The 19189-nt window shown below is 67.0% G+C and overlaps 2 protein-coding genes across 11 annotated transcripts; one reads left to right on the forward strand and one right to left on the reverse strand.

Annotated features, from left to right (window-relative positions):
- Positions 1 to 227: 227 nt before the first annotated feature.
- MICAL1 (microtubule associated monooxygenase, calponin and LIM domain containing 1) lies at positions 228 to 14378 on the forward strand. 10 transcript variants are annotated; one of them, XM_072028544.1, is made up of 26 exons: positions 228 to 727; positions 4316 to 4609; positions 5276 to 5504; positions 5602 to 5880; positions 6449 to 6656; positions 6749 to 6865; positions 6999 to 7253; positions 7421 to 7521; positions 7635 to 7892; positions 8359 to 8474; positions 8598 to 8724; positions 9071 to 9143; positions 9588 to 9738; positions 9807 to 9994; positions 10099 to 10208; positions 10293 to 10343; positions 10440 to 10517; positions 10844 to 11012; positions 11122 to 11204; positions 11311 to 11776; positions 11879 to 11967; positions 12071 to 12166; positions 12280 to 12373; positions 12456 to 12555; positions 12641 to 12714; positions 12792 to 14378. In XM_072028544.1, the coding sequence occupies exons 4-26, from the start codon at positions 5620 to 5622 to the stop codon at positions 13001 to 13003; spliced, it is 3477 nt and encodes a 1158-aa protein (XP_071884645.1). In that variant the 5' UTR covers positions 228 to 727; positions 4316 to 4609; positions 5276 to 5504; positions 5602 to 5619; the 3' UTR covers positions 13004 to 14378. The 10 variants fall into 10 exon arrangements, with proteins under 10 accessions (XP_071884645.1, XP_071884646.1, XP_071884649.1 ...); XM_072028545.1 differs by having other exon boundaries at positions 4320 to 4609; XM_072028547.1 differs by lacking the exon at positions 228 to 727 and adding an exon at positions 1279 to 1436 and having other exon boundaries at positions 5200 to 5504.
- On the reverse strand, positions 14362 to 18951 carry SMPD2 (sphingomyelin phosphodiesterase 2). Its single transcript, XM_038168433.2, has 11 exons — positions 18846 to 18951; positions 17479 to 17574; positions 16982 to 17078; positions 16818 to 16894; positions 16505 to 16598; positions 16331 to 16420; positions 15988 to 16070; positions 15745 to 15877; positions 15545 to 15649; positions 15307 to 15463; positions 14362 to 15077 (listed from the first exon to the last, which is right to left on the reverse strand). The coding sequence occupies exons 2-11, from the start codon at positions 17526 to 17528 to the stop codon at positions 14734 to 14736; spliced, it is 1230 nt and encodes a 409-aa protein (XP_038024361.2). The 5' UTR covers positions 17529 to 17574; positions 18846 to 18951; the 3' UTR covers positions 14362 to 14733.
- Between the last annotated feature and the right edge of the window lie 238 nt (positions 18952 to 19189).

The raw sequence follows: 19189 nt of genomic DNA on the forward strand, positions 1-19189 counted from the left end.
CCTGGGGCCCTGCAGAGCAGGCACACAGCGACGGCTCTGCTTCTTCTGCCACCATGATCAAAAGCGAGTGCTGCTTCCCAGCAAGTTCCCCCCTGGGGAAAAAAAAACTGCGCCTGGAAGGAGCCGAGGAGCGGCGAGCCGTGTTCGTAGCGCCAGGAAGGGCTTGCAAACAGAGGGAGCTGTTTCCGACAGCTCCCGTGCCTGGGAAAAGTGCCCAGCTTTCCGCAGCCGCCCCATTTCCGTGTCCGCCCCGGCCTCTCGCGCCTCCGAGCCGCGGGTGGGCTCCGCCGTGCCTGCACCCGGGGGATTTGCACGGGGTTGGGGGGCTCGAAACACCCCAGCCTGGTTATGGGGAGGCTGTGGGTGAGGGTCCTGCACCAGGACCCCCGTGAGGACACCCCAAAGGGCTGCGGGGAGGAGGGATGGAGGTGTTGGGCTGGCTGTCCCGCGTCCCCGTGGCCGCAGGCAGTGCCGCGAGTGACTCACGGGTTGCCGACGTAGCCTTGGCTCCGTGTGCCAGCTCGCCCCGTGTCCCTGAGTCACCGCAGCCTCGTGGCAGGTTGTCACCCTGCGTCACCGCCCCGCGAGCCCCTTCGCCCAGCTGCTTGCCCCAGTATGGGGCAAGCGGCCAGCAGCACCCCGAGGAGGCCACCGCTGGACAAATCCCCCAAAACACCCGGCCAGGAGCAACCTTCGGTGACCCAGCGGTTCCATCCTCTGCCCCAAGGTACGGTCACACCCCTGGGGTCCTTTGTCCAAGGTGGAAAATTTGTCCCCAAAGTTTCCCCGAGGGCAGCAGCGCTCGGGGACACGGGGGGCTCGTTTGGGGACGGGGCTGAGCGCGTCCCCCCTGCGCGGAGCAGGACCTGGTTCCCAGGCTCTATTTCTGGGGGCAGGAGGGAAGTAGGGGATGGGAAGCGAAACGGTGTGTTTCAGCGGTGCAATCTTGTGTTTTGCTTTGCCAAAAGGCTGCTTTCTCAGCCCAGAAGTCCAAAACGCGGCAGGGGTTGCGCTGCGCATCCCTGCGCGGGGCTGGGACCCCCAGGCTGGGGAGGGGAGGGAGGAAGAGGAGGAGAAGGAGGAAGGAGCTCCGGCGCTGCAGCCTCCGCAGCTGCACTCAAAACCCACGCTTGCAGTTAAAAATAAATAAATAATAGTAAAAAAAAAAAAAAAAAAAAAAAAGGCAGCAGCACAAAGCCGGGCAGCCCCCGCGCCCGCCCTGCCCCTCCTCTCCTCGGCTGGGCTGTTCCCAGCGCCGCCTTCCAGCAGCCCGGACCCGCGGTGGGGAGGGGGAGGAAGAGGAGGAGGAGGAGGAGGAGGAGGAAGAGGCCAGGGAAGCGGGAGGAGAGGGGAAGGAACGGGGCAGCCCCTTCCTGCCCGCCCCCGGCCCCAGCCCCGCGCCGTGCCTCAGTTTCCCCGAGCGCGGAGCCCTGGAGGTGAGTGGGGAGGGGACGGGCAGAGCATCCCCGGGAGGGGGGGAGCACCCCACACCCCAATGTCCCCTTCCCAGGGGACATCCCGGACAGCATCCCCTCCACCAGCATCGCTCTGCCAGTTGCTGAACCCCCGAGGGGTGATTTTGGGGTGGGGGCACACACTGGAGGGGCGCACCAGCAGCGGTCCCCAGGGTGCCGTGTGGGGCTGCTCGGTGGCGGTGGGGGCGCTTTGTGTCCCCCCGAGGGGTCTCCATGAAGCCCCTCTGAGTGTCCCCAGGGGCAGCGGGGTCCCCCCCGGTCCTCGCTTGCAGCCCCTCTGCTCTGCCACCACGGGGGCACAGGGCAAAGGGAGCAGCCCCCCCCTTTTGGACCCTTCCCCAGTAGCACCAGTGCTCCCAGCACCGAGCAGGAAGAGCTTTGCAAAGGGACAGGGGCTTCCCCCATCCCAGGAGGATGCTCCGTGTGGTCCTCTGCTCCATCTCCCTCCACCCCCTGTTGTGCCCCCATCCCTGGTGGTCCCAACCCCAATTTTTGGGGTGCTTCACGAGCCCGCTGCCCCCCCAAGGCACAGCTGCTGCTGCTCGGAGGCAGAGCATCCCCAGCAGCAGGAGGCTGGAGCAGAGGCCGGGCTGAGTTATTTTTGCCCAGCCCAAGCGAGAGGCTTCCCGGAAACGTCTGTCGGTGCGAAACTGCGTCAAGGAGAGGGACAGAGCTGTCCCCGTACCCTTGGCCGCGGTCAGATGGCCCCACGGGGACAGCTGGGGCTGGAGATGAAGGAGAAGCAGGAGGAGGAGGAAAGAGACACCAGGGCTGGCTGCTCGCTGACTTCCTCCTGAGCACAGCTCCTTCTGCGCGCCCCGAGGGGGTGGCGCTGAGCGGGGGGACGAAGGCGAGCCCCTGGTGCCGAGCAGCTCAAAGGCTGTGGGAGTGACACCCCCGGAGCCACCTCTGATGGGGCTGGGCTGTGGTTTTGGGGGTCCCCTGCAAAGGACGGTGCCAAAATGCCCCGAGAAGGGCGCCCTGCTGCGCACAGGAGCTGCAGCTGGGACCTGCCCGTGGTTGGTACCCTGGGGATTTTGGTACCCTGGGGATTTTGGTTCCTTGGGGATTTTGGTACCCCAGGGCTTTCAGCATGAGCTTCCCAGGGATTTTTTTTTGCAGCAGCTGGCCCCTCACTGTGACCAGGGATGGGTCTGTCCCTGTCCTTCACCCTTTTCCCAGCAGCTGCACCCCGGGGAGCGAGGGGGTCTCGGGCACTGCTGCAGTGCCCGGAGCTGCCACGAGCCAAGGGTTCGGCCAGGACCTGCCCACACACCCCCCGACCCGGCTCCAGCCGGAGCAGCCGCCTGATTTTTCTCCTTCCTGCAAGGATTAAAGCTGGGCCAGATAAGGGCTGGCTTCTGGGCGTTGGCCGGGGCCATCTCCCTGCCCGAAGGCACGCCGGGGAGGAGGGCGCTGCTCCCCCCGAGCACGGTGACGGGGATGGGAAGAGCACTGCCCGCTGCCTTTACCCCTTCCAGCAGCAGTGCGATGGGACTAGTTGCCAAAAAAAGGCGTTTGGGGTCCCTTCCAGCAGCAGTGCAATGCCCCAAAACCAGGATTTGGGGCTGCCCCATCGGGTGGTCCCGAGAGCTGCTCCATCCCCCCCATGGCGTTGGTCGACCTTGAGACCCTGGAGGGACCTTCCCGAGGTCCAGGCTGGGCTGAGCAGCCTGACTGGGATCCGGGCTGGATCCCAAACCAAGAGCAGCCCAGTTCATACTGGGAGCCCGCTCACCAGCGAGGGGAGAGGCCCAGCTGCAAGGGAATCTGCTGCTGCTGCTGGAAACCCTCCCAGCCCGCATTAGCTCACCGCGGCCCCGTGTCCTTTCCCACCCTCTTTCCATGTGCCTGGAGGACACGTCTTGTTTGCTGGCAGCCCAGAAATCCCACAGCAGCTTCCCTGCCTTTTCCTAGCGGGAGAGGAAAAGGGAGGGGGGTGACCCCGTAAGCAAAACGGGGCACCCCTGCTGTGGGGTTGCTCCGCGTGCCCCAACCCCGGGTGACGTCCCCGAGGGCTGCGTTTCTGCAGCCGCCCCAACCGGAGCCACCACGAGCTGAGTCAGGGCTGGCTGCAACCCCCACCTCCTCCCTCTGCCTCGCCGGGGCGGTTTTGAAGGCAGAAATGCAAAAAGCAGGCACACCGGGGCGTGGGGAGAGCAGAGCTGGGGGGGCAGCAGGCTCAGCACCGTGCGCCCCCAAAGCTGGCACCAGCCCCTGCGGGCTGCAGGCTCGTTATTTGCAGCAGATCTGCAGGAGCTGAGTATCTGGGAAGGTTTCTGCCCTTGCTTGAAATTATCGTGGGGGGTTCAGGCATGCCAGGGGGGACGCGGAGCGCCAGCCCGAGCATCGCTTCCGTAGGAAACTTGGCGTAACACAAGGGTTGTTGTTCTGCCTCCTCGCCGAGCCCAAAGTGCAGGGGCTGGAAAAGTTTCTTGGCACGGGGAGCTCCCGTCCCGGGGGGGGGAACCGAGGGCTGGAGATGGAAGGGGTGCTCCCCGCGTGGGTGCTTTATGGCCCCCATCCTGCCCCGTGCCTGCGGCGGTGTGAGCTCCCCGGGGAAAAGCCGCAGCTCCCGGAACAGCCTCCTGGGGAGGAGGAGGGAAGGAAGCTGTGGGCTGGCGTGCCTGCCTGCTCCGGTCAGGTTGGCAGCGCTGCCTCAGTTTCCCCAGGTTTTTCTGCTCCTTATTTCCCCCTGGCACCGTGTGGGGGACGCTCAGAAACCTGCCCCCAGTGCCACGAACGCGTGGCTTGTGCCCTTTGTCCCCGCGCCGCCACCCTGGGGACCCGTGGGCACCTGCTCCAGCCCAGCTGGCTGCTTCGTCCTTGTGTCTGCCCAGGCAGGAAGAGGTTAAAATGCTGAGGTTTCCTGTTTGTGATGCTCGGGAGGTGCACAACCGCTTTGCGTCCTCTGAGGCACTGCTGGAAAGAGACCGGGCTTGAAAGCCAGCTGGAATTTGGGCTCTCCAGCGCCGAAACGCCTCTCCCTGCCCTGCCGAAGGCAGCGCGGCTCGGCTGCGGCGTCCTTCTCCCTGCGGCGTCCTTCCCCCCCTCCGGCACCTCGCCACGGAGCCGTGGGGCCGGCCGCTGCCTTCGGGGAGCTCCGCGTGAGGGCAAAGCTCAATGGTTCAAAGGTAGGAGCGCGGCGGCTCCTGGGTGAGACTTTTCACCGGGCTGCTCCTCCTCGCTGCCTTCGCCGGCTGCTCCGCGGGGCTGGGGAGGTTTTTTCCCAGCCCCGGGGTTTGGCGAGGATTTCCCAGCCCCGGGGTTTGGGGCTGGCTGGAGAGGGCAAAGCTTCGTGCTGCGGGCTGTGCCAGGACAAGGTGGCACGGGATGGTGCTCGGCTCGCGGTGGCACCGGGGCTTGGGGACGGCGCTGGGCGCTTGGAGGCTGCAGGGAGTGCACGGGGGAGAAGCTGGGCACGGGGAGGGTCTGGGGGATGCTCTGCACCTCGGCTCTTGCAGAGAAGATGACTGCTGGGGCCATCGGTGCAGCGCTTTGCTTATTTTTTATTTCCCCCCCTCGTTGCTTCCTCCCTGCTCGCCTCGAGGCTGGCAGCTTCCGCCCCGCCGGGGCAGCAGAGGCGGAGGTGGGCGCAAATCTCCCCTCGCTGCTTTGCAAAACCCATCCTGCTCCTTCCTGCCCCGTGGGTGCTGAGCAGCCGGGTTTTGCTGCTTTTTTGGGGCAGCTGCTAAACTGGGGGCCCTGCGGTTTGTCCTGGCAGCCGGGGGCCCCTTTGGCTGCCCCGTTGTGAGGAGGAAGGAAGCGGCCTCGTTGCTCCAAACGTCCCCGCTCTGCAGGTACGCGCAGCACAGAGGAAGCCGCTCGCCACCCGCAGCCGTCCCCGTCCCCTCCCCTGACGTCACCCGCTGCAGGGTGACACCGTGGCTCGCTGGGTGCAGCACCCAGAGGAGGCTCAGCCAGGCGCTGTCAGAAAGAGGACAGATTTCGGCGTCCCCCTCACCCAAATCGCCGCGGGGTCCGCGACGGCTGCAGCACCCGCTGGGAAACCTCGCGCCGAGACACCAGGTCCTGCAGCATCCCTGGGAAGGATGGGGGCTCAGGGGGTCCCCCGCTTGTCCCCGCTTGTCCCTGCTGTCCCTGCTTACCCCCGTTGTCCCACCAGGCTGCCAGCTGAGGCAGGATGAGCGTGCCGGACGGCGAGCCGGCCAACCCGGCCCATGCCCTGTTCGAGAGCTTCCTGCGGGCTGGGCAGTGCCAGGAGGTGCTGAGCTGCTTCGAGGAGCTGTGCCGGCAGCTGGGGCTGCAGGGCAGCGGGCTGCAGCTCTACCACGGCCTCAAGGCTGGCCTCAACTACTGGAACGCCAAGGCCCTGTGGAGCAAGCTGGATAAGAAAGCCGGGCACAAGGACTACGACCAAGGCACGGCGTGCGCCAACACCAAGGTACCGCTGGCCGTGGGGTGTGGGTTTGGGTCCCTCCGTGCCCTGTGCCACGTCCCTGGGGTGAGGGCATCCACTGGGACGTCCTCACTCGCACACTGAGGGTGTGGGATGTGCCCTTTGGGGTGCTGCTGGGGTTTTTCGTTAGCCCTGCTGCCTCTCCATGGCGTGAAGGGGCCAAGGGACGTGCTGTGCCCTTAGGGTGCCAGCATCGTGTGTCCCCCTGGGGCTGGGGATTCCCCTCCTGCCCTTCCAAGGCCTGACAGCTTTTGTCCCTGCTGTCACCTCCCGGCTGGCAGCACTTCAAACTTCAGAGCCCGACGCTGGTGAAAATTTCCCCGTTCCCCATCTGCTGCAGAGGGGAAGCGTGTGGGCGCCTTATCTCGGCCAGCACTGAATTGCTGCCGTTGCAAATCGCCACCGTGCAAAGGTTCAGCCGGGGGGGGGTTCACCCCGCAGGGCCCCCACTTTGCAGGAAGCAAGGAAAGGGAGCGGGGAGGGCCGGACGGGGAGGGGGGGAGATGCTGAGCCCCCAAATTTGCCCCTATCCCACCGCCCGTTCCCTCTGCAGTGCCTGGTGGTGGGGGCTGGTCCCTGCGGGCTGCGGGTGGCCATCGAGCTGGCGCTGCTGGGCGCCCGCGTGGTGCTGGTGGAGAAGCGCGACGCCTTCTCCCGCAACAACGTCCTGCACCTCTGGCCCTTCACCATCCACGACCTGCGGGCGCTGGGGGCCAAGAAGTTTTACGGGCGCTTCTGCACCGGCACGCTGGATCACATCAGTGAGTCGGGTGCTGGGCGCTCCCCGGGGACCAGGGGTGGGGGGCACGTGGATGTGGGCGCAGCTCCCGGTGCTTTCTGTCCCCCCCTGCAGGCATCCGTCAGCTGCAGCTCATCCTGCTGAAGGTGGCCCTGCTGCTGGGCGTGGAGGTGCACATCAACGTGCAGTTCAAGGACCTCCTGCCCCCCACCAGCGGGGGGGACGGCCAGGGTAAGGCACCGGTGGCATCCTCGGGGACAAGGACAGGGCTGCGGCGGTGGCTCTGAGCCCTCCGGGGAGGGGACGAGGCGCAAATGGTGCCCCAAAAACCCAGCCCGACGCCGTGACCCCCCCCTCTCCGCAGGCGGCTGGCGGGCTGTGCTGCAGCCCAGCTCCTCTCCCCTCAGCCACTATGAGTTCGACGTCCTCATCTCGGCTGGCGGTGGCAAGTTCGTCCCCGAGGGGTTCAAGAGGAAGGAGACGCGGGGGAAGGTGGCCATCGGCATCACCACCAACTTCATCAACCGCCACAGCCGGGCTGAGGTGGAGGTGTCGGAGATCAGCGGCGTGGCGCGGATCTACAACCAGAAGTTCTTCCAAAACCTCTACAATAAAACAGGTCGGTGGTCCCCGAGCGATGACAGAGGGCCTGGGGGTTCCCATTTATCCCCTGGTGCGCCCAGGATGTCCCCCCTGGGGTGGGATGCGTGTCCCCGCACGGTGCCCCCATGCAGGGGACATTTGGTGGCCCCACGCGGCTCCGCTCAGCCCCTTCCCCATCGGCAGGTATCGACCTGGAAAACATCGTCTACTACAAGGACGACACCCACTACTTCGTCATGACGGCCAAGAAGCAGAGCCTGCTCAAGAAGGGGGTCATCCTGCAGGTGAGGCGGGCAGGATCCGGCCCCAGGAGCTGCCCGTCCCCCTGGGCTGGGGGCCAAACGCCACCGCCCGCAGCCCGGCCGCATTCACCCCGTCCCCATCCCCGTCCCCGCAGGACAAACCGGACATCGAGAGCCTCCTGGCCGACGAGAACGTGAACCAGGACGCCCTCCTCAGCTACGCCAAGGAAGCCGCCAACTTCTCCACCAACTACCGCCTGCCCGAGCTGGAGTTCGCCCTCAACCACCGGGCCCTGCCCGACGTCGACATGTTCGACTTCACCTGCATGACGCGCTCCGAGAACGCGGCGCTGGTGCGGGAGCACAACGGGGCTCGGCTGCTGCTGGGGCTGGTGGGCGACTGCTTGGTGGAGGTGAGGGCCGTGCCTCAGTTTCCCCTTGCCCAGCGAGGGCTGCCTGATGAGTTTATTGCGCCGTGTTCCCCATCCCTGAGTGCTTCTTGCCCCCATCCCCATGGGCACGCTCCCCAACAGCAGGAGCATCTGGGGGTGCCCGGTAGCGGGACGCTTTGGTGGGGCTGGGGTCGTCCCTTCTGCATCCCCACTGGAGATTTTCGGGGTGGAGGAGCAGCCCGGCTCCTCCCCAGACGTGACTGCATCGGTGGCAGCGTCTGGCTGCAGCCGTGGGGCTGGGGAGGAGACGTCTGTCCGTCCGCTCCCCGCGCATCTCGCTGTCTCTCCCCGCTTTCATCTCCGGCCAAGCCCGGCAGCTCCGCGCCTCCTCCCAGCCGCCCCGACCGGCTGCGTGGCTCCAGCCCCGTCCCTCTCCAGCCCCGTCCCTTTCTCCAGCCCCGTCCCTCTTTCCCCTTTTTCTCCGCAGCCCTTCTGGCCTCTGGGCACCGGTGTGGCCAGGGGCTTCCTGGCCGCCTTCGACGCGGCGTGGATGGTGCGGCGGTGGGCGGCCGGGACCCCCCCGCTGGAGGTGCTGGCCGAGAGGTGAGAGCCCCCCCCCAGCCCGGCTGGGCTGATCCCAAATCAGGATTTCTGTCTCCTCGGTGGGGTGGCCAAAAAGGGGCCGTGTCCCCGCGGTGGCACCCAGCGTTGTTCCCTCACGCCCAGGGAAAGCATCTATCAGCACCTTTCGCAAACCTCCCCGGACAACACCAACAAGAACGTCAGCCAGTACAGCATCGACCCCGCCACGCGCTACCCCAACATCAACCTGCACGCCATCAAAGCCAACCAGGTACCCGGCCCCGAGCTTTAGGGGATTTTGGGGTGCAGAGCCCCGGGTCTCTGCTTCCCAGCCCCGCTCGGGCACGGAGGAGAGCGGCCATCCTGCTTAGCCCCCATCGAGGGCTGGGTGACACCGGGTGACACAGGTTTATGAGGTCCCCTGTCCCCCAGGGGTGTCAGGCTGAGGCTGCGGGTCCCCAGGGAGCGTAACGCATTTCCCGTTGGGGATGCCGGTGGTGCTGGGGAGGTGCTGGGAGCTGGACGGGGGGGTCTGGGTGTCCCCCTCACCAAGGCCACCTCCCGGCACGGTGCCAACATCTCGGTGCGGTTGGTGACCTGCGTGTCCCCGCTGGCAGGTCCGGGACCTCTACCTCGTGGGCACGGTGGAGGTGGACCACAAGAAGAGGAGAGACAACCGGCTCAGCACCGGTAGGAGCGATCGGTCCTGCCCCAGCCCCTCCCCGCCACCAGGACCCCCCTGGCAGCCCACGGCGGAGCGGCTCCTGCCCTGATTCCCCTCCCCATCCTCCTCCTCTCGTGCCGGAGCCCTGGCTGGTGCCCGGCCGCCCGCTGCGCTCCTCCCAGCACCGCCCGCGTCTCCATCCCGGTGGCACCGCTCGTATCCGTCCCTTCTACCCCCGTGGGGACACGGCCCCCCCCGCTGCCTTCTCCAACAGCAGGAGGTGTCCCCTTCCTCCTGGTGCCGAGCCATGAAATACCCACGGGTGCTTCATCAACCCGCTCCTTGGGCTTTGGGGTGGGGAGGTTGCACGGGGGCGGTCCCCGGGGGGCTGCATTTAAAGCTGAGGGAGGGGGGCTTTGCGGAGGGGGTGTCCCCAGGGTGGGATGGGGACGCGTGTGCTGCCTCCCCAGCTGTCTCCGGAGACGCCTACGAGGAGCTGCTGCGGTGGTGCCAGGCCAGCACGGCCGGGTACCGCGGCGTGGAGGTCACCGACTTCACCAGCTCCTGGACCAGCGGCTTGGCTCTCTGCGCCCTCGTCCACCGATTCCGCCCCGACCTGGTGTGAGTGCCCGGCCCCCGGGACCCCCGCCCTGCAGAGCTCACCCTGACGGCGCCCACCCTCCCCGCAGGGATTTCCACGCCGTGGACCCCCAGGATCCCGTCGGGATCCACCAGCTGATGCTGGACACGGCGGAGCAGGAGCTGGGCATCCAACCCGTCCTCTCCAGCACCGAAATGGCCTCGATGGCAGAGCCCGACCGCCTGGGGCTCATCACCTACCTCAGCCAGTTCTATGAAGCCTTCAAACCTTCTCCAGGTGAGGGATTTCGGGGGGGTTTATCCCACCCTGAGCCCCCCTCTGGGGCTGGCTGGGTGCTGCCCGCTGTCAGGGTGCGTCCCCAGCACGTCCCCTCTGCGCAGCGTCGGCGGAGGTCAGCAGGAAGCCGCTGTCCCCCCGCGGCACGAGGGGCGCCATCCTCTTCCTCAGCAAGCTGCAGAAGAGCCGCACCCTGACCCACAAACGTGCCCAGGTGAGCACCCCACTGCCACCCAGCCCCTCGTGGCACCCCACGGCCGTGCCCCCCCAGCTCCGAGCCCCCCGTTTGTGTCGGCAGGAGAGCGCCCAGAAGGACCCCGAGGCCAAAAAGATCCACAGGGACGCCGAGGTGGGTCCGCACCGTGCACCACGAGGGATGCTCCAGGGGGGTGCAACCCACAGGGGGGCAACGGGTGCTGACCCCCCCACCTTGGCACGCTCTTAGGTGGACGCAGCACTGGACGGAGACCCTCTGGATGGTGACCACAGCCAGCCACCAGCCGCCACCGTGGACCCCGCGCAGGTTGGTCCTCGCTTTGCCCCGGGGAGGGGACCCTCGGGGTGGGCACCGGGGGTGGGGGCACCGCGGCTCCTCCTGCTCATGGGCACAAGCCAAGGGCTGGGACCGGCGCTGCGCAAGCGGCCGCCCACGGGCTGCCTGCTCCTCCCTGCGAGTTTCCTGACCCAACTGGTTTTCCGGAGCCGAGTCCTGCCGCTCCCTGCGTGGTGCCAGCAGCGAGCAGAGAGAGGGGCAAAACCCCATGCCCCCCTCCCCGGCACCCGCAAAGCCCCGGGGCCGGGTGGGTGCCGTCACCCCGTGCCCCCACAACCCTTCCTCTCCTCCCGCAGCCGCCGTCCCGTGGGGAGAGCAGCGACGCCTGCTACTTCTGCGGCCGGCGCGTCTACATCCTGGAGAGGGCCAGCGCCGAGGGGCACTTCTTCCACCGGGGCTGCTTCCAGTGCTGGCAGTGCGGGGCCACGCTGCGCCTGGGCGACTACGCCTTCCACGAGGAGGACGGTGAGCAGGGCTTGGGGTCGGGGTGCTGGGGACAGGGTGCTGGGGACGGGTGGCTTTCCGCTCTGCAATCTCTTCGCTCGCTCGTCACACGCTCGTGCCCCCACTCCAGGTCATTTTTACTGCTTGTTTCACGACCCCAACGCCCCCGGTATGGATATGCCCCCCAGTGAGCCCCCGGTGCTGCCCGATGGGGTAAGTAGCCGTAAATCCCCATAGGTGAAATCAGGCCCCATAAATTTTGGAGGGGGGTGGCTGCTCGTTCTGGCCCCACGGTGCACCACCCCTGGCTTCGCCCTAGGATGTCAATGCCAACCCCACGTTTTCGGATGCTGAGAGCCCCTGTGCGTCCCCTGAGGGCGAGGAGGTGCTCGGGTCCCCGCAGTCCCCGCCGGCAACCCCAGAGCTGGGGGAAGAACCCGGGGCAGAGGAGGATGCTGCGGACACCGGGGAGGTGGAGGAGCAGGAGGTGGCACCCTCGGGGCCGGACGATGTCCTGGAGGAGGACGAGGGTCCCGGCGCAGAGCCCCAACGGGAGGCAGAGGAGGCTGAGGAGGGAGGAGGCAGGAGGAAGATCGTCCTGTCGCCCCTGGAGAAGCTCAGCCTGTCCACGCTGAGCCTCACCGGGGATGCTGAGGCCGAGGCGCCCCCAAAACCAGCCCGGCTGCGGCTGCAAGCGGCACCCGAGGCCCTGCCTGCCCTGCGGCCGGGGCTGGCAGCCTGGGAGGAGGAGGAGGAGGAGGACCACGAGGTGGACATGGAGGAAGGTGGGTGGCTGCCCGCTGGGATCTCCGGGGCCCTCCTGCACCCTGCCATGCCCCACCGCTGCCAGGCATCCTGAAACAGCTTTTATTTTTGGGGGGGTGCAGATTCAGAGGAGAGTGACAGCGAGGAAGAGGAGGAGGAGGAAGAGGCAGAGGAGGAGGAAGGCCTGGACCTGGGCACCATAGGGGAGTCTGTGAGTGCTGTCCCCAACCAGCAGTGACCCCACCGGGCTCCCGCTGGCCTGATGCCGAGGTTTTGGGGCCGGCCCTGCCTGACCCCCTGCGTTCCCTTTGCAGTGCCCGATCCTCGGGGACCTGAAGTACGCCACCTGCAAGCGCACGCTGCCCCGCCGGGTGCGGGAGGCACAGATGAAGCGGTTCTGCAAAGCACAGGTAACCCTGGTGGGCTGAGCCAGGTCCCCATCCCCATCCCTAACCCCATCCCATCCCCATCCCATATACCAGGATGCTCTGGACCTCATTTGATTGCCACCCTCCCCTCGCAGGCCATCCAGAGGCGGCTGGAGGAGATCGAAGTGACCTTCCGCGAGCTGGAGCAGCAGGGCATCAAGCTGGAGAAGTTCCTCCGGGATGAGGGAGGTAAGGACAGGGCGCCGGGGCCCCCGTGGTGCCCAAGGTTGGGGTCTGCACCCCACTCATCCCCCCCTCGTTGCCCCTACAGGCAGCCCAGCCGACCAGAAGACGCAGTGGATGAACCAGCTGCTGTACCTGGTGCAGAAGAAGAACAGCCTCATGTCCGAGGAGTCAGACCTCATGATTGCGTAAGGCTGGGGGAGATAAAGGCTGCCTGGGACCACCCCAAAATCCCAGACCCCATGCCCAGAACCCCCCTTTCCCTCCCCGCAGGGTACAGGAGCTGAAGCTGGAGGAGCAGCAGTGGCAGCTGGACCAGAAGCTGCGCTGGTACATGGAAAAGGAGGGTAAGCGCCCGTGCGGGATGGGGGGGGGGAGCGGGGCCAGGCTTGGGACCCCCCCCCCCACCTCGGCCCCACTGCAGCCCCCTGCTCCCGCAGAAGCCCTGAAGACAGCCGAAGACTGCGTGGCCGAGAAGGAGACCCTGGCACAGCTGCTGGACGTGGTGAACAAGCGCAACGCCCTCATCCAGATGCAGGAGGAGAAGCGGCTCAGCGAGCTGCACGCCTGACCGACCCCCCCAGCTCCTCCCGGGGGGGGCACGAGCAGACCCCCCCCGGCCGACCACCGCCCTGAGCTGCCTTGCGGGCAGCTGCTGCCGTGGCAAAGCCAGGTCCCCGCTTGCCAAAAGCTGCTGCGGAGGGACCAGACCCGCTGGTGGATGCAGGCGGGGGTGGCACCGAGGAGCCCCCCCCCCCCGGCTCTGGGGCGCACAGAGGGCGTCCCCACGTGCGGCTGGATCGCCTTCGCCTTGTGCTTGCTTGGAAACGGAATTTGCAGGGGGCATGAAACGCGTGGGCTGCAGGGGCTCTGCACAGAGCTTGCTAGAGGAGAAAAAAAGGCAAAAACGAAACAAACCATGGGTTATTGGGGTCTCGCCCGGCGCTGGAGATCCCACGGCTGTGACCCCTTTGAGGAGGACGCTGCCCAGACCCAGCCAGCGGCATCGGAAGCTTTTGGTCCTGCAGAGCCCCTCGTGCTCGAGCTGTGCTGCTGTTTTTTTTCGGGACAGGCTGTGCCTGGTCCCAGCGGGTGAGGGGTCCCCAGCAGCACCCAGCCTGCCCTGTGCCTTGGCCATCCCGGGCCCCAAAGGACTTCGCTCCCGGATGTGAGGATGCGACCACGGCCACCACAGGGAGAGCTCAGCGGAGATGCCAGGTGTGGAGAGGCAGCATCAGGAGGAGCCCTGGGAAGCCACCAGAGGACATCCACCCCTACCCAGGACATCCATCCCAATGTGGAACATCCATCCCGTCCCAGGTTATCCATCCCAACCAGGGACATCCATCCCAGCTCAGGTCATCCACCTCAACCTGGGACGTCCATCCCAACCTCGAACATCCATCCCAATCTGGGACCCCCATCTCAATCTGGGACATCCATCCCAACCCAGGACATCCACCCCAGCCCGACACGTCTGGCTCTACAATTGGGACCAGCAATGGCCAGAGCGGGCTGAGCGCACAGCACCTCTGCTTTTGGGTGCCGCCGTCCCCATCCCCTGCAGGACACCAGGGTCACAAACCTCCACGTGAGTTTAGGGGGACGGGGACATTTAACCAGCCGCTCTCCCGCTGGATTTTGCCCAGGGCTGGCACCGCGTGCGTGTGACACAGAGGACAAGAGCCGCTGGTGGCTGTTTCCTCCTTGCCCCTTTGGGGTTCTTCCTGCTTGCCGATGCCAAAGTGCCCTTCGCCCCGATCTCTCGGACCTTTAAGGAATTTCCAGGTGCTGCAGGGCCGTTCCCCCTGCTGACACGGTGCTTTCTGCAGTCCCCGGCTGTGTTGGGCTGTCACAGGGGTGCTGGGTGCGGGCTCCTCCGTGGCCGCCCTCACCCAAAGGTTCCTCCCGTGCCCCCACACCTTCCCGGCTGCATTTTATTTGGCCCTGCTGCAAGCCCCCTCCCTTGGAATAAAGCCTCCCAGATGCGGCCCTAGGGCTCAAACACTGCCTTTATTTTCTCTCTGACTCAAATCCGGCTGCTGGGGTGGCCCAAAGCTCTCAGAGGGAGCCCCTGGGGTTGTCCTGGGCAGGGGGAGGCCGAGGTGCTCGCACACCCCGGGGTGTCCATCCAGACAGAAAGGGCACATTAAAAAAAAGCTAATTAAAGCCTGCCTCCATCGTGGTTCCCACGGGGGCAAACCTTTTGTCCCAAAACCTTAATTCCACCCCAGAAGGCGGCTGTGGAACCTGCGCCAATGAGCCTGCCGCAGCACTGCTCACCAAAATCCCAAAGTCAAGGAGAAAAAGGGGCCTGAGCCGGGTCAGGATGGGGCCGGGGATGAACCCCCCCCCCCAGCTCCAGGTCAGGAGCGTCCGGGGCGCTCCTGCAGCACCCCCAGCGCCATCCGCATCTGCTCCTCGGTGCCCTGCAGCATCTTCACCTCGATGGTGTGGAAGAGGTGGAGGCCGGTGGCGAGGAGGAGGACGCCGAGGGCGAGGAAGGCCAGCAGGGCGAAGGACAATTTGGGGAAGGGCTGCCCCCCCGCCAGCCCCACCAGGGCGCCCAGCGCGGCCGCAGCCTGCAGCAGCAGCAGCAGCAGGGCCAGCAGGGCCATCCTGCCCGAGGAGTAGCGCTGGCGCCGCGCCGCCTGCAGCCCCACGCGCACCTCGGTCCGCGCCTCGCTCAGCACCTCCACCAGCGCCGGCACTGCGGGGACAAGGCGGGGGGGCTCAGTGAAGCGGCACCCCCCCTCCCTACCCTTTTTTTCCCCCATCCCTGCGCCCCTCCGCCAGCTCCTTCCCCGAAAGGGGATGCGCTGGGAAGTGGAGGCATCCCCAAAATTTCCTCTCCGTCTTGAACCAACCTCTCGTCTGGTCGGTTGTTCACCAGGATCCCCCAAAAAGGGGGGTGCTGGGGGTGTGCCCCCCCTCCTTACCGGCCGTGCTGGGGGTGACACCCGCTGCCTGCCCCGTCCTCTGGACGTGCAGCGTTGCCATCACGGCCTCGTGGTCTGAGTAGGGGATATCCGTGCCCGGGGCTGTCCCCGTGGTGGTCTGCAGCTCCTCGCACCTCACCGTGAAGCCGGAGCCAGCCTGGGCACGGACACAGCGGGGTCAGGAGGTGCCCCCCTCTGTAACCCCCCCCCATCCCAGCCCTGGGGGGGTCCCCATCACCTTGTAGAGGATGTAGTCGATGCGGATGCCCAGCGGGAAGGGCTGCAGCTCTGAATTGACGGTGAAGCAGTTGTTGGGGATCAGGGTGCAGCCGTCCTCGCAGCCCTACGAGCAAGCACCGTGTCCCAGCAGGGTCCCAGACCCCCCTCCCGGACATGGGGGTGTCCCTCGAGCCCCCCCGCTCAGCCCGTGCCGCTCACCTCGAAGTGCTTGGTCTCGGTGAAGGCGTCCCGCAGCCCCGTCCAGCAGCGCAGCAGCCGGATGCCCACGTCTTGGGGGTGCATGTTCAGGTCCCCCCCCAGCAGCACCACGTCGGCCGCCTTCGCTGTGTGCCTGCAGGGACGGCACCGGCTCAGCCTCCCCCCCCACACCCCGGGGAGGGGGGGGGGAAACTGGGACCCCCCTCCCCGGTACCCCCCCAGCTACAGTCCGTGGCCGCTCACCGGATGAACTGCAGCAGCTCCCAGGCTTGCACCACGCGGTGCGGCAGGTAGGCGTCCTTCTCCCGGCAGTACTCGGCGTGCAGCTGCCAAAAACGGGGGGGCAACGGGGCCGTGACCTCCCTCTGCAGCTCCAGGGCGCCCTACAACCCACCCAGCCCCTTTGGGGGTCTCTCAAATCCCGTGGCTGCCGGCTGACCCCACCAAAAGGACCCCCACCCCATTGCACAGCCCGGCTTTTGGGACGCAGCCCCCCCACCCTAAGGCAATATCTCATTAAATTGCCGCAGGGAGGGGACAGCAAAGGCCACGCGGCCACTCGTGTCCCCCACACCGAGGTGCTCACGTGGGTGACGTAGACGTTGAAGACGATCCCGGAGATGTTAATGACGGCGAGCCCCACGGACTTGCCGCAGAACCAGTCCCCGTGCTGGAGCTGGAAAAAGGGAAGAGGAGAGATGGGGTCCGGCACGGCTCCGTGGGGTCCCAGGGGTGCCGTGTGTCCCCCCACCCCACTCACCATGTAGGGGTAACCGTTGAGCGAGTACTGGTAGAGCAGCGTGTCCAGGATGGGGAACTTGGAGAAGATGCAGAGCCCGCTGCCGATGACACCGCTGCGGGACGGGGGGTGCAGTGAGCGTGTGCCCCCTCCCCATAGCTCCCTCCCTCTACCCTGGGGTCTGCCGTGCGTCCCCATGCGCCGTGCTCCCCGGTGCCACAGGGCCAGGACACCAACAGCACCCGCACCGTGGGCTCTCCATGGGGTTAAACCCCCCCGGCACAGCCCTGGGGACACCCGGGGGGAAAAAGGGGAGCAGCCTGGCCCCTCTCACCTGCGGAAATAATGGGAATATGGGCAGCAGCCTCCCAGCTTCGCCTTCAGGTCGCTGTAGTCCTGCTCGCTCCATACCTGCGGGACAGCGGCACGGGCGGAGGACGGGAGCCCCTGGGCTCACGGGGCTGAGACCGGGCGCGCTCAGCTCACGGGTGGCCTCACCTCCTGCAGGAGCACCAGGTCGAAGCCCTCCTGGCACAGCCTGTCCCCGATGAGCCGGATGCGCTCCTGGCGCCGCTTGCTCAGGTAGCGGATGGCCCTGGTGGAAAGGGGCAAGCGGTGACAGTTTGGGGGGATTGGGGGAGGGTTTGGGGCACTTGGGGACACAGAATGAAGGGGGGAGAGGGTGGGGACATGGGGACAAGAGGGGCGTGCAGGGAGCCTGTTTGGGGACAGATCTTCCTGCCTGCAAGGCGAAGAAGCCCACCCGAGATGGAGTGCAAATGGGGGGCCCTTTCCTGGTGGGAGAAGGGGGAGTGTAAGTGGGGAGTGGGGACAAGGGGCACTGCCCAGCTGAGCACCTCACAGCCTTTTGGGGCTGAGAGCGGTGCAAACCCGAAATAAAGGGGGCAGGAAGGCAGCCCCATGGCCAGGCCCCCATCCCTTGGGGTGGCTGTCCCCGTCTCTGTCCCCGCAGCCCCGGCGGACTCTGGACTCACCAGCAGTTGAGGTCGAAGACGCGGAGCCGCAGCGTGGGGTCCCCCTCCATCGCTCAGCGGGGCTCGGCCGGGTGGCACCGGGCAGAGGGGGGGGTCCTGCAGGGAGCAGCCTTGGGGTGACGGCGCCCCAAGAGCTGGGGAAACCGTGCTGCGGTGGCGGAGGGGCCGAGGCAAAGGCCGGGAGGGAGGAGCAGACGGGGTGCCCAGCCTCACCCACACCCTCCCCTCCACTGGGCCTATCCTGAACCCCAGATTCATCCCCGGTGACCTCTCCATCCCGAGGACGGGGACAGCGTGGGCACAGGGCCAGGGAAGGGGTGCAGGCACCCAAACCCTCTGGTCCTGAGCTCACCATGCACTCTTTAACCCTGCCTCAAAGCACAGCTGCGAGGCAAGGCCCCCCCCAACCCCCCACCCTCCCCAGCTCCTATCTCCAGCACCCGGACCCTGAACCGGACCCAACCTCGCTCCTCCACCGATCGCCTCCTGGGGAGGTTTCAAAAGTGCAAAAAAAAAAACAACCCGGGGACATGGCTGGATGTGAGCGCTCCAACCGCCTGTCCCGGGGGGGCTGCCACGGGACCCCATGGCCACGACCTGTCCCGAGTGCCCCCCCCTCAAAAAAAAATAAAGAGACCCCTTGGCCACGGCTCTGCTTTGCCTTTCCCTGGCCAAAAGCTCCCCACGAAGCCCCCGGCAAGGTGAGAGCAGCAGCTCCGTGCTCCTGCCCCGATGCCCGCAGTGGGGCTGAGCCCCCCCAGGACCATCCCCAGCCCCCCGAGGACCATCCCCAGCCCCCCAAGGACCATAGCCCGGGGTAGGGGGGGTTCTGCTTCGCGGGGGGAGCGCAGAAGGGCTGGGGCGCGGAGATGGAGAGGAGCTGGGAAGGGGGCACGGAGCAGGGCGCGGAGCAACGGGGGGGGCGCAGAGCCGGGTGCGGGGCGAGGAACCGGGAGCGGAGCTGGGAGCGGAACCGGGGCTGGGTGCGGAACCGGGGGCTGGGAGAGGAACCGGGAACGGGGCGCGGAGCAACAGGGGGAGCGCAGAGCCGGGCGCAGGGCGCACAGTTGGAAACAGGGCGAGAAGCAACAGGGGGAGCGCGGAGCCTTGGAGAGGGCCCTTGGAGAGGGGTGCGGAGCTGGGTGCGGAGCCGGGTGCGGAACCGGGAGGTGGGAGCGGAACCGGGAGCAGGGCGCAGAGCTGGAAACGGGGCGAGGAGCAACAGGGGGAGCGCGGAGCCGGGTGCGGGGCGCGGAGCCGGGAGCGGGGCGCGCAGCAACAGGCGGGGTGCGGGGTGCGGGGTGCGGGGTGCGGAGCGGAGCCGGGGGGTGCGGAGCGGGACCGGGGGGAGCAGCTCGGGACCGGACCTGGCCGGGGCCGGCAGCCGCAGGACTACGAGTCCCGACGGGCAGCGCCGCGGGAAGGGGAGGGAGGGAAGGAAGCGGCCGGGGCGGTGCGCGGGGCTGCGGGGAGGGGCAGGGAATGGGGAGGGTGAGGAGGGGGGGGAGCTCCGGGACCTGGGGGGGGGCAGCCCCGAGACCCCCGCTCCGCAGCCGGCTCGGGGCTGGGGGTAGCGGGGACCCGCAGCCGGGGTCTGGGGGTCCCCCCCCCCGGGAGGCACCGGGCAGAAATAAATCCCTGGGGGGGTGGTGGGGGGGTGATGCGGTTTGGTGTGGGAAAAGAGAAGTGGTGGAGTGTTAAAGTGCGTCCT

Source organism: Anas platyrhynchos, chromosome 27 (assembly GCF_047663525.1).
Source record: "Anas platyrhynchos isolate ZD024472 breed Pekin duck chromosome 27, IASCAAS_PekinDuck_T2T, whole genome shotgun sequence".
Classification (NCBI taxonomy): domain Eukaryota; kingdom Metazoa; phylum Chordata; class Aves; order Anseriformes; family Anatidae; genus Anas; species Anas platyrhynchos.